This window comes from Eutrigla gurnardus (genome assembly GCF_963514095.1).
Source record: "Eutrigla gurnardus genome assembly, chromosome: 11".
Lineage (NCBI taxonomy): Eukaryota > Metazoa > Chordata > Actinopteri > Perciformes > Triglidae > Eutrigla > Eutrigla gurnardus.
Genome location: NC_139925.1, coordinates 15,943,420 through 15,956,519, shown reverse-complemented (window position 1 = coordinate 15,956,519; position 13,100 = coordinate 15,943,420). Strand labels below are relative to the sequence as shown.

Sequence of the window (13,100 nt, the reverse complement as noted above, 5' to 3'; positions counted from 1 at the left end):
TTGGTTTGAGGCTTAAAAGGCCATGTAACATTATTTAAATATATAAGAGTCATTAAAAATAAAAGTTAGATTTCTTGCAATAAAAACAATGCGACACCTCTTACATTTGGTCGCAGAAAGCGACTAAAACAAAAAAAAAGTACGATCATGTCAGTACTATGGTTCACGTTTGTCACTTTCCAGTTGGAAATACATTAATTCAACAAGCAGTTATTTGATAGAATGGTCAACATTATACATAAATGAAACGACGGGACTCATTTGAATAAAAGGAAAATCACAGAACCACACTGAAAAATAAGGATATGATGTTTGTATTTCGGCCCCATAACAGCATCATCTGTGTATTTCTGCTATTTTTACCCAGTGTTACCGTGTGCCGACTCCAAAGCGCAAAGCAAATTTTCGCATTGTGCTGTTGAACACAAAGTCAATGCAAAGAGGAGAAATGGAATGACGTGCATGAGCTTTTTTATACAAGTTGAAATATTTCAACAAGAGCCTATGAGCCTATCAGCGTTGAGGAGGGAAAACTTCACTTTGTATTGGGGGTGAACACACCTTTAGTCTTTTCCATATTAACAGTCATCAATTAAACCAAAAACTAGACCCCAAGTTGTTGACATTATCGTAAACTGATGTGGAGATGTCTCACTTGTGTTACCTTGAAAGATGTATTCTATTACATGTTGTTTATTTATTCACAACACCGAAGCAGATACAGTGAGTTGAAGTGAACTGAAGGAGAGGGAGAGCCAGAGGCAGGGAAGCTGACAGTTCCTGTCCAGGCCGAGAGAGCCTGGACTGGACGGGTGGGAGTCATTTCCGAGGATTGTTTTAGAGCGGTGACGAGGTGGAGGAGGGGGATTGAAATGTATGGCAGAGAAAGAGAAAGTGTACACTGCATTGACAGACACTAAGGTTATGATTTTATATGACTGGTATTTAGCACATGGTGACACCTGAGTAACAGGTAAGCAGGAGGATGAGGGAGTCAGGGACAGGAGGGGAAATCTGAGGACAACTGGTGGACAGATGGAGAATTGCACCCGGATGAAGAGGCCCCGAATTCGGCATTTTGACCATATTTGGGCTGTAGAGGAGCAACGAGTCGGCAGAGACTAACGGCAGAGCAGCACTGCAATTGGCAATCTTACTGCATCTGAGTCGATCTGTCTTCTGGTGTGAAGCTGTTGATAATGTTAGCTTCCATCAACTTTACAACTAAGTGTAAAACCTGATAATCGCATTGTTAGCGTCATAGAGACATAAGCAAAGGTAGCACCTATCAATTTGAAGGTCATGTCCTAGAAAACTTCATTGTCTATTTGACTCTAAATGGGACCATACTTTCCTAAATGAACATCACGCTGTATTGAAGAGAGGGTGCTGCGGCTGAAGTCTGATCCCAGCAACGCTGATCAGGTACAGATGATGTTCAGTGAAGAAAATGCAACTAAAGGGATTGTACAACACAGATTGCTGCCAAATCAAACATGTCTGCATGTGAAGCTTACTGTTGGTAACTGTGTCCTTTTCTAGGAGACGACTCGCTACGCCCTGGTGAGCATCGTCAGCCATCAGTGTCCTGAGAATTGTTGCGATATGGCATTTTAAATTAAATATAATTGAAGAAATTAATTGTGCTTTATTAATCCAATGATTAATGAGTGTGAGTGTGTTTGACTGAATGAGAGGACGTGTTGGCACACAGCTGCAACCCGAATATATATTATCACTAACAACAGAACATGAAACAGATATTCAAGAATAAAAGTTTGACCTTTTAAAAAACAATGAGGTGGTTACTTAAAGTACTTTCTGCCTCAGTATGAAGTCCGCATTCGGCTAAGTGATTCATCCAGCTTCAACTGTACTCCTAAGGATGTTGTGCATGCACGTTCAGGTCGACTCAACGTGTGTGCGTTATGATTCATGTTGAGAGAGGAGGGACAGGAGGTCAAAGAGAGGGAGGAGAAAGAGAGGAGGAGGATAGTAAGAGGAAATAAAGAAAGAGGTGCACCAGACAGTGGAGAAGAGGAGAGAGGAGGAAGACAGAGAATTAAGTGTTGTTTTATTTTGATTAAATAAACACTTGCAATACAATAGCTTTATTAATTCTGGAATTGTCTTCAACATTACTTTTGATAACAGAATTGGATATAGTGGGTGTGTGAAGGCATGAGAGAGCACTTAGTGATGTCATTGGTAGTCATAAATATAGCACACATGCATACGATAAAAACATTTGGCAATAGACTGCAGGTAGTATCCCATTTCTTTTCCCAAAATGAACATTCAACAATAACCAAAATATCATCATAACCATAACCAACAATTTTGACACTGATGACACCGGTCCGGTATGGTACAAAATATAGGCCTGATTTTACCACTACAGCCCTGCCCCCGAACCATTAACATTATTATGTGTTCAATATCCACTGAGTAAAAATTAGAATGAGTGTAATGGTGAATTATAAGACACACACACACACACAGATTAAGCTCGCCTCTAGCGGAGCATTTCAGAAGCCATGTAAGCTAGGTATGTAAGCTAGGTATGTTCGAAGATGCTCCCTTTTCTACTGTTGTCTAGGAACAAAGTTGAGTTTTATTGGCTGTTTCGGCTGGAACATGAAGTTAAACTCCATCGGAATCTAAAGGGAGAAATTAATGTAAAATCAGGGGTATGACAGCAGAGTAGTCTGAATGTGTGTATTGCGGTGCGTTGAAGTGTTACCCTTACCACAGTGTCTTTGCATGTTTCCACAGTGTAGCTCTGCAGGAGACGGACAAGAACGGCCTTCAATGTGAACACAGCGTAGCGCATCCCAACGCAGTTACGAGGGCCGAGTCCAAACGGCATGTATGCGTACGGGTTCACCTCCTCCGCACCGCCTTTACTGAACCTGCACATGCAGACGGGAACATAGTCTTAAAGATCATCAAATCACTGCTGAGAGAGAGCACAGCCATGCATGCTCAACAACGTTGAGAGGAAAAGCCATTTTGACCCTACACAGTATTATTTAACATAATACTCTAAGTCAGGCATAAAAAGGTATGATGTTCCCTATGACAGCAATGATTCGAGGGACGTGTAAAATAAATTATGAAACAATTTTCCTTGTATCAGAGCTTGATTCGTTCTATCAAATCACACACACACACACACACACACACACACACACACACACACACACACACACACACACACACACACACACACACACACACACACACACACACACAATAAAGACGTACTCACTATACAATACTGCAATTTGTACCAACATCTGAAAAATATGTATCAATATGTTTTATGTGATTGCAAAAACCATGTAATAACCAGTAGAGTGGACTTACTGAGGTTTGGTACTTTTTGTATGAAAATATATATTTATATAATAAATAGATATTCACTTCTAATTCTCATACCTGAGTTAGTATGACAGCTGACATGCATGTCGTGCACGTGTGCTTTTGTTACACTACATTTGATCATTTAACATATCCCGTAATATTACTTGCGTCCCCTGCTTACATGTTGTCAGGTGATGCTTCTGAGGACAAGAACAAACTTTCACTCCCACCTTTTAAGCCAACATGGACAAGAAGTGGCCAGTTAAAATGCTAATTTGAAAATCTACAATTTCATTACAACTGCGTCTCTATCTATATCGTGTGATATGTCCAAAAAGCTAGTGTGTGAGCCTTGTGGTGGGATTGTTTTTGTGAAAGTAGGAAGTCTACATATTTTCTTGTGAAGGAAGAGAAGGTTCTCGCTCATAGATTCAATATTGAAAAGAATGAAAGCTTAGTACGATGTATGTTTACCTCTCTGGTCTGAAAAGCTCAGGTGAGCTCCAAAATCGTGGGTCCTTATGCAACAAGTGCACAGGAATGGTAACCAGGGTTCCTTCGGGGATGGTGAGGCCGTGGATCTGGACAGTTTTTTTGCACATCCTCTCAAGGCGAGGTGCAGTGGGAATCAAACGCTGTGACTCACAAACAACCTGGTCCAGATACTGAAGACCGACCACATCCTCGTATGAAAATGGTGCCTATGGGGGAAGAAGTAAAGGAGGCAAAGATAAACAGACAATGGTCTGAAAGATATACAAAGTCAGCTTTGAATTCTATTTATCACATATGAATCACATGCAAATCAACTGTACATCTCTTGGTATGTTGGCATCGATTTCCTCCTGCAAGGTCCGCAACGCATCAGGGTTGGTGGCCAGATTGTAGAGGAGGTAAGTGAGAGTGACACTGGTGGTCTCATAGCCCCCAAAGATGAAAATTAAAGCTTGGGAAAGGATCTCGTGCTCCGTCAAACCTACAACAAATAATGTGAAAACATGAATGAAGACATGTACTCCATTTAAAGTTACTATTGTTGTAATTACGGTTATCTAATTTAGACCTAAAAATCAGCACATATTTAATGCTCATCTGGACATCAAAATGATCAGGACCATTTAAACGGTATTTCCTTAATTTATCGATTAGTCGTTTGTTCTATAACATTTTTTTTAGGAATAGACTCGTGTTTCTCCTGAGCTGAAAGACTTGATGAAGGTGTCGCACAACTCAAAAGTGAATTTTGAGAGCCGAGCCTTCGACTCAACTTGCATAAATGACGGCTGTGGTGCAGACATACCTTTACTTGGCTGATCATGTTCATCCTTTACGTTTGCTTCTGGGATCTCATTCTGAATCATCACCTGCAGGAAGTCTGCTCGACTCTAGATCAGCACAGAGAAATTGGAAAGTGTCGTCGGTTTTGACAGAAAGTGTATTTTCCAAAATGTCGAGATATTCCCATTATTCTGTGCAATCTTTTTTCCCCCAGTTGGTACAAATGAAATGCTTACAGATTTCTCTGCATCGTGCTGTTCTTTAAATCTCTTTATGATATTGTAGAAATAATCCACACTGAGACTGGGCATCATTTCAATTTTCAGGAGGTCCAACAGACGCGCACAAAAGGGAAATACCACTGAAAGGAGACCAAAGGATGGTTGTTGAAAACTGGCATGTTGCTGATCCCAAGGTACTCTTGGGACTACGATTAAATGACCTAAAACAATAAGAGAGGTGAAAGGAGCATATACTTAGTAAAAAAAAAGGCCATAATCTGAAGTTAAGGATTTTCTTCATATGAACAGCTATTGGGTCATCTGGATTGCTTATGGAGTTTGCCTCAACACTGAAAGACGCACTGGTCACAACATCCAAACTATAAGGTGACACGAATCTACGGTAGCAGAAAAAAAAGACAGGTGGTTTTCTGTTAAGAGCCAACATTATCTGTTAAAATGTTGTATTTATTTCACAACAAATAATGTAATCAAATGCTGACATAAAGCCGATTCACAACATACTGTTTGACATCGATGGATTCATCCAAATTTGTGTGTCCAAGTTTTTCAGTGAGCCGGTCTGCATAGCGAGCAATGATGGGAAAGATCTAAATCAAAGAAGAGTTGTTTAATGTTGTTAATACATATGTACAATAAGTAATTGATGCAGATTTCTCTGAGTGGGTCTATATGGGCAAACTGTAGACACAAGGCATTTCTATTGCTGTACAACAGGGTTCCCACTCCTTTTCTAGGACTTATCCAGCAATGATCCTGCCGGTCAGCCAGACGGGGATCTTGTCATACACCGATATTCATCTGTTTTGAAGTCTGATTTAAAAAGATGTGAAATTCATGGCTAAAATGAAATGATACTGAAAACTTAATATTATCTTGGCTCTTTCAGATTGCAATAAACTGTACTGTTTTCTAGGTTTTCCAGGACAAGTGGGAACCCTGGTCAAAGGAAGCGGACTGCAGAAGCAGTGAGTGAGCTCGGAAATTAAACCAACCTGTTTCAGTCTTCCACTGGTGAAGCATGGTGATAAAGTGCTCCGCATTCTCTTCCACCGTTCATCTTTAACTGCTGTTATTGCATCCATCATAGGTCCTGCCATTATACTGTCCTGTGAACATGAGTGTAGTTACGCCAAATGTTTAGATTCCTTTCCAGGACAGGTCCTTCTAGTTTGGTCTGCTCCAATAATGTCACGTTGGATTTCAGAGTTGAATCAGCATACTGTACACAACCTTTACTTCATTTTGCTACAGCTGTTTTTTCTCCTTTTGATTTGAATATTTGAAGGTAATCCAAAGGATAACATGTATCTGAATCAAAACAGAACTATATCAATCACAACAGGTTTCTTAACTGATATATCAAAATGCCTTGTTTTGACAAGTTTGAGCCTAAGTGATTTACACCAGGATCAGTCTAGGTTGTACATCAAAGAAGTCATTTTGCATGAAATCCTCGAGCATACACCTCTGATTCTCTGCGTAAACTACAGGAAAATTACAAAAAAATCCCAAATTCCTGACTTAAACTATAAGCTGCCTTTTATTCCCTCAAGTAAGTTTTATTAACTTTTTTTAAATTTGAGAAACTCCAAAGCCTGATAGGATGGACACACAATGGTTTTCTTAACCATATTGATTAAGAAAAGATAATTTGCCATACCTTAAGCATCTTTCCACTTTTTTAAAATTCTTGCATCATTACAGGCAAAGTGTTGCTTAATAAGCGCTGCATGGGGCTTTCCAGTGTTGCGTGATTTGATTAAAAAGCAGATGCAATGACAAATTGCATCTGCTTTGATAAGCAAATTCCAAATGTTACTCTCACTGAACAAGATATGCTGAATTTCCATAAACTCTGGTCTACAATGACATGAAACAAGAAGAGTCTCTCACCCTGCGGTTGGTAAACGTAGAGTAGCATTCCTTCACCATCACAGTTTTAATAATCTCAGGGTCTGCCACCATTAAAACTGGCATTCGTCCATCAAATAACCTGCAACAATATCACAGTCTAAGGAATGAGTTATTAGTTGCGTTTCATAAAACATCAGAAATGATATGTGTTGATAAATATGTTTTGATCAGTGTTAGTCAATCCCTATGAGGAAATAAATATCTTCATCTTTCTGTGGTTATAATAATTCTTTCACAAAATAGACCCCATGCAAATTAACTGTACACATTTATAGCAGAATTTAACCTTTTCTAAACCCCTGTATGTAATTAGTATGAATTTACTTGCCTATATGATTTTATTTATTTATTTTATTATTATTTTTTTCATTTATTTATCTTTCTATTTTGCCTTTCTCCTTCTTTCCTTCGTTTTAAATATGACGTATGTCTGTTTTAGAATTGTGATATATCTCATTGTTAGAATTCCTTCTTGGTTCTTCATAGGAGGTGTGAATTACTTTGAAATGTGGAATGGTGACGTTTTTATCTGAGTTTGTCATCATTCTTGTTATGTTAAATAAAGCATTAAAAAAAGTTGGGTGAAAAATGCTGCTGCGCCATTTTATTGTTTTCTAGTCGTTTATGTTGTAAAGGAAGTATTGCTTCGGACACCATAGCAGTCATAAATTCGTGTGTATTTTGTCTGTTTAGGAACAGAGGTACAGAGAAAGAAGGAAAGGCAAATAATGTGTGTTAATGTCTTCTGCAGGAATGTGTTTTTCTTTGCTACATGTGATTAGTTTCGTTTTCTCTGTTTAGTCGCTCTCATCCACATACTGTTTTCATTTGCCCAATAGAGGTCGCTGTTCTCATGTATATCTTGTCATGGTTTTGAGGAGATTTGTTGTCAGGTTTAAATGTTTCCCTGCCAATTAAAATAGCTCTGTCACATACTGTGATATTAAAATGATGTGTTTATGTGTTTTATGTATTTTGAGGTTAGACACTGCCGACTTGCATGGTGAGGGAACAGAGGTAAGGGGAAAGAAGAAAATAATAATATTGTGTGTTAATGTCTTCTGCAGAAAATAAATGCGGGAAAACAAGTCCTTGGGTAGCCTCCTTTCATGCCCTATTGACATCCATTACATATGCAGTAAAATTACTTGGAATAGCCATCTGTTTACTTACTTTTTTTTAAATGTCCCAAAATTATAATTTAAATAAAATAAATTCATTTTCACAAACTACTTCCACCACTGATGTCACCTGCAGGAAAGAAGAAACAACTCACCGCCAGACGTCTCCATACTTGGCATGGCACTCAGAGTCAAAAGCTACCAATCCCTACAAGCAAGTTAATTAAAAAAAAGAAAGAAAAGAAACGGGGACAGTCATTAACAGTCATCACGTGTGTAGATAAGTCATTACTAGCAGGTAGGTTACTGAGACTGCAGTTATGTTTCAGTGAATAAAATAAAAATAAATGTAATCAACAATTAAATTATCAAATAGAAAATAAATCAACTCCTTATTGACGAGTGTCTAGAGTTTGTTTTTGTTTGTGTGTCATTACCTTTCTGAAGGACAGTAACGTTCCAATAAATGGCAGAGGCCTTGGTCCGCGTATTCCCAGTTTTTTGAAAACCCTATATGGCCAAATGCCATACCTAAAATATATATGTATAAAAAGACAATTGTTTTAGTTATTACACGAACGTGAATGAATATTGCAACAGTTTAACGAAGACATCGCAACCTGGTGCCATTTTGACAGTTCCACAAAGTTACTCACAATACAAACAGGGTGAAAAGGAGAACCAGCAGTGTCCAGGTAGTTGCTGAAAACAAGCTCAAGACAAACATTTTGATTTGTTTTTGCGGAGGGAGATCTCGACGCGACGTAAAGCCTACACGATCAAGCTGAACAATAGGGAAATACGGAGTAAACAAGTAGAAGTAGCCTATGTCCGGGGCTGGGTGGAGCCACAGGAAATACGATTAGTGGTGTTTTTGTGCAGAAAGGAGTCAAGTGGCAGGAGCTTGTTAAAAAGCATCTCCTGTTGCCCAGTTTGGTGCGCTACATGCTTTGAGTCATAATACAAGACTGTTAGGCCTATATCTGCTCAACAATAAAACCAGAAAAGCAAAGCACTCCATCAGAAGTCCGGTTTGGCAAGCGGAAGCATACCAAAATAAACGTAAACAAAAATTGACCAAAAAAAACACACAAAATGTACTCAAATCACTGCAACTGCGATAGTCACAGCAATGTAGACGTGCCATAGTTTATATAAAGCGTGAATAATGGTATCGTAATGTGCAGGTATGTGAACCCACAGTCCCGCAATGTGTCTTCCTCGTATTGATGAAACAGTTTTAAGCCTCCCTCTTGGAAGATAATTGCCTTAAGTCTTTACTTCTCGAACGAAAATATAAAAACACTGATTGCGCGAGGAAAAACTAATCGTTTGGGTGATGTTTGAGCTTTCTCCCGCACCGTAGATAACCCGGAAATACGACCGACCCCTTCACACATGCAAATAACAGCTAACTCTCTCAGATTTTGGGCTTTGTAGATTGTCGGTTTGGGGGTGTTTTTTCCGATTTTGTCGTCGGAAAGTGAATTACATTATCATAGTTAGAAGTCGAACTACTGAGTTAACGTGTGGCTTACAAGTAATTATCTGTCGTGAGTATTACATGGTACTGTTTTAAGTTGTCCTTGGTCTGTGTTAGCCTACGGCTAAGCTAGCTTCACACTGTACGTCAACCTGGCTAATGTTAGCAGACGTAAATTATCCTTCTGTACACGCACGAAACTGTATTTCGCTTCACACCAGTAATCTGCAATAACTCTGAAACACTCACATCAAATGTACATGCAAATTAAATGATTAAATAAATAGTTAATTGTCTTATATGTGGGGAATTCAAGTCTCCTTCGTGTATTAAGACTATTACTTTGGAGCCTGACATTGGTCTCTCCTCCCCTCCCATAAACACTACACGTTACCTTTAAGTTTTCACATCTTTATGCGTTAATCTTTGTGACTATTTTTATGTACATTGCATATTCATATTCTTCCTAATGAAAACACTGCCATTGCCATCGCCGTTTACGTTGATGTGGCGAACTTGTTAGCACATTTCTTATTTACACATAGCCACTAATAGTGAACTGTGTTCATAAGCTAGTCGCTAACTGCCTGTCTTGGTGCTGAGCAGGTTGTGTACAAGTCTTTTATTTGAGCTTATTTGCTGAATACAGCTGCCTGCTGTGGCCAAACGGCTAACTGTGTCTCTATCTGTGACGCTATTCACATACACGTAGTCACATGATCCCACGTTAATAACAAATACTGATTACAGCAGTTTGAAACCGTTTTTATGGGTACTCTTGACTTTTTTACACAATAACCTGTTGAACCCTGTGGGATAAAGCTGTTGCATAATGTCATGTGATGCTGTTAACCTTGCACAATCCATGACTCATACGCTGTAGTAACAGTTTACTTTTTGATGTGTACTGAAATCATGCTGGAAATACAATTCACAACCACACGAAGGATGGATTCATCTTAGATGCACACTCTGACATTATTGTTTTTCAGTTATTATCTTTCTTTTCAGTGTCTTTTGGTCTGATGGCCTAGACTCGACAACACAGCTCAACGGATAGATCAAAAAACATTTCTAATCAGCACGTATGCATTTAACACACCCTAAGCAGAGACAAGGACACTGTGACATGGGTCGGCCATGTGAGCCACAGCTTACAGTGGTTTTTGTAATATTTATGACGCTGTTTATATTTATGACATGAAGGCTTCACCTCCGCACTGATGAGCCACCCACACAGGTTGCTTAGTTTTTCTTTTTTCCTTCAGTGAGGAGGGCAAGACATGCCTCAGACCCTCACGGAGGATATTATAACCATCACTGATCTTTTTTTTCTTGTCTCCACTGTTGCCTTTTCAGAAATTATTTGCCACCATGTTCCTCACCCTCACCCTACTAAGGAAAGGCATCCCTGGGAAGCAGTGGATTGGAAAGTATCGGCGTCCACGACAAATTACATGGCAGATGAAACGCAATACGCTGAAGCACCTGGAGCGCGAGGCCGAGAATGAATACTGGATCAGCCGGCCGTACATGACTTCAGAGCAGGAGTATTGTCACGCCGTAGAGCGCAGAGCCCAGAACTGGCTCAAGATCAAGGAGGCCAAATTTGCCAATTTCCCTGAACACAAACACATCACCGATCACCTGAGTCATCTCAAAATCACCAAGACATGGTGACAAGTTAATGTGATCGGAAAATGTACATGCAAGGACTGCGTTTATGTGTGCAAGAAAGCTAGTTTCTGTTGTTTGTATAAATGGGAAGCGAGAGTTTGTACGTCAGCTGAAATGCTTCAGAGAAAAGTTGTCAAGTAGACCGTTTTAACCATCTTATCTGCCTCCATCAAACAATTCTGTTATGTTTGTTTGGTACTGTATCACAGACTGAATCCACACCACTAAAATGGCTTTACATTCTACACCTGATCTGTGGTTCCTTATTTAGCTTTCATTCCCAAAAAAAGAAAAACAGGCTTCCCAGCAGTTATAATATCTCTGATTATATGAACCGCTGAAGTGTGTTCCATGAGGAAGAATTATAGAAATAGTCTGGGGATGCTGGGGCAAAATTATCTAATTTTATGATAGGTTAATTTCACTGTGTATGTATTCTGCATTTTAAATGTAATGTATTAAAGGGTTGGGCCTGTCTGTAAGCCCAATTGTAGCTGAAACTAGAGTTTAATCCCTTTGATGTTAGAAAATCCAGGAATTCACAGTTTATGGAAATGCTCTCACATCATTAATGGATTCTCATAAAGTCAAATCTTTTCTTTGCTACAGTGAGGAGCATAGGGATTATCTATATGTGCTTGTGCTGTTTGGAGAAACATGGCCTGTTTGATATTATAATACCTGCAAGTCATTGACTATCAGGACATTGACCCTCAATGAAGCTCAGTTTCTATCTGCAATCTGTTCACATGCAACACAGCCCACTGTGTTAATGCCTTGTCTGATAACAGTTATTGCCATTACATCACTCCCTTTTTCATTCCAACATTATAACTACAGGAAGAACCAGCAGGTGATTATCATAGTCTCCACCTCCGTTTCATAACCTTTTAGGGTTATTAAAAAGCCAGTTGGGTAAACTGTACCATAAAACTCAACTAAATCAAACACTGAATCGGCAATCATTAGCCCTTAAATAGAGCCGTAAACACGGGGATATTTGGTAGTTTGTCATGAACCAATGTGTGCACTACTATTAAGTGGGCAAACAACAGCAGAGTTCAGCCTTTATTTTTACTTTTTAAAATTGGTTAAGCAAGAAGTGTGATGTCCAGTGTTGCTCAGACTCCTGCTGGTTTCTGTAGTAGTGAGAGGATAGAAAACCAGCAGGGAAACCACAGGTGTGAGAAGCTTTTCGTGACCCTTAAAAACATTTTTATACTGTGTATTTGTTTCATTTATATTGGAGATGTTTGTTGTCACCAGGAGTTATTTGAGGTCTGTCTTAGTATGGGCCCTGCAGGGTCCAAAATAATTGAACAGGATTAATGAGCCGGTGGGGAAAATGCAGTCTTTGAAAGGGACAATTTGCATGAGTCAATGGGATCAAAAAAAATCCACGTCTCAGTATTGCTGCTCCTTTGGGACACCCATTTCAAGGGCCTGACTGTAAGTGATTAATCCATGAAAAACTTCTTAACAAGCTTCCTGGCTTGACTGCAGGAAGATTTCCCTACTGTTTTTCTCCATTTGGTTACACACTCCAAACTGGAAGAAGTTGTTCAAAACAGTTCACTGTTTTAAACTGCAAAGAATCATTTACATGAGAAATAAAACAACTTCCCTGATCTTATTCAAGTCAAAATCTGAGAATTGTATCGGCAAAATGTACCAAAAGTTAAAAGCGTGCAGAAAAATTGTACTTCAAAGAAAAATGGCTCTCAATGATTAACAATACCTTTTCTTATAGGCATAGCATTTAAATCTTATCTGTAAAATAATTAGAATGGAACTAAAAACTACTATACCCCCCTCTGAATTGCAGTCAAATGAATAATAAAGTAGCAGGTAAAGAAATGGTGTTACAAGTACTGTGTGGTGACACACAACTCTGGAGTGTCAGTTTCACATCATTTCATCCAGCAGATGGCGCTCCAGTTCCTGTAAGTGACGCGTGTGGAGGAGCAGAGCCCCGGCCCCTCCTGTGCGCTGAGCCCCAGCCGTTGTTTTCGTCCC

At 39.2% G+C, this 13,100-nt stretch overlaps 2 protein-coding genes across 2 annotated transcripts; one reads left to right on the top strand and one right to left on the bottom strand.

Annotated features, from left to right (window-relative positions):
* Window positions 1-2,057: 2,057 nt before the first annotated feature.
* Window positions 2,058-8,854, bottom strand: LOC311021292 (cytochrome P450 3A27-like). The gene is made up of 13 exons (XM_084021750.1): window positions 8,581-8,854; window positions 8,362-8,455; window positions 8,080-8,132; window positions 6,783-6,882; window positions 5,882-5,995; window positions 5,391-5,476; window positions 5,121-5,263; window positions 4,881-5,005; window positions 4,667-4,751; window positions 4,182-4,342; window positions 3,841-4,067; window positions 2,750-2,912; window positions 2,058-2,660 (listed from the first exon to the last, which is right to left on the bottom strand). Exons 1-13 carry the CDS (start codon window positions 8,649-8,651, stop codon window positions 2,586-2,588), a joined length of 1,497 nt encoding a protein of 498 aa, XP_083877876.1. The 5' UTR covers window positions 8,652-8,854; the 3' UTR covers window positions 2,058-2,585.
* A 1,927-nt stretch (window positions 8,855-10,781) lies between these two features.
* Window positions 10,782-11,087, top strand: mrpl57 (mitochondrial ribosomal protein L57; the record flags this gene model as incomplete). The annotated part of the gene is made up of 1 exon (XM_084020926.1): window positions 10,782-11,087. The coding sequence occupies one exon, from the start codon at window positions 10,782-10,784 to the stop codon at window positions 11,085-11,087; it is 306 nt and encodes a 101-aa protein (XP_083877052.1).
* Window positions 11,088-13,100: the final 2,013 nt, after the last annotated feature.

What these genes read in the sequence shown, in the direction of transcription:
- LOC311021292 (XM_084021750.1), bottom strand. Translation starts at nt 8,651, where the DNA reads ATGTTTGTCTTGAGCTTGTTTTCAGCAACTACCTGGACACTGCTGGTT. An exon ending in ATGGCCTTTTTTTTTACTAA is followed by an intron (nt 5,006 to 5,120) that starts GTATATGCTCCT and finishes GTCTCCTTTCAG; the next exon opens with TGGTATTTCCCTTTTGTGCG. An exon ending in AGCACGATGCAGAGAAATCT is followed by an intron (nt 4,752 to 4,880) that starts GTAAGCATTTCA and finishes GTGCTGATCTAG; the next exon opens with AGTCGAGCAGACTTCCTGCA.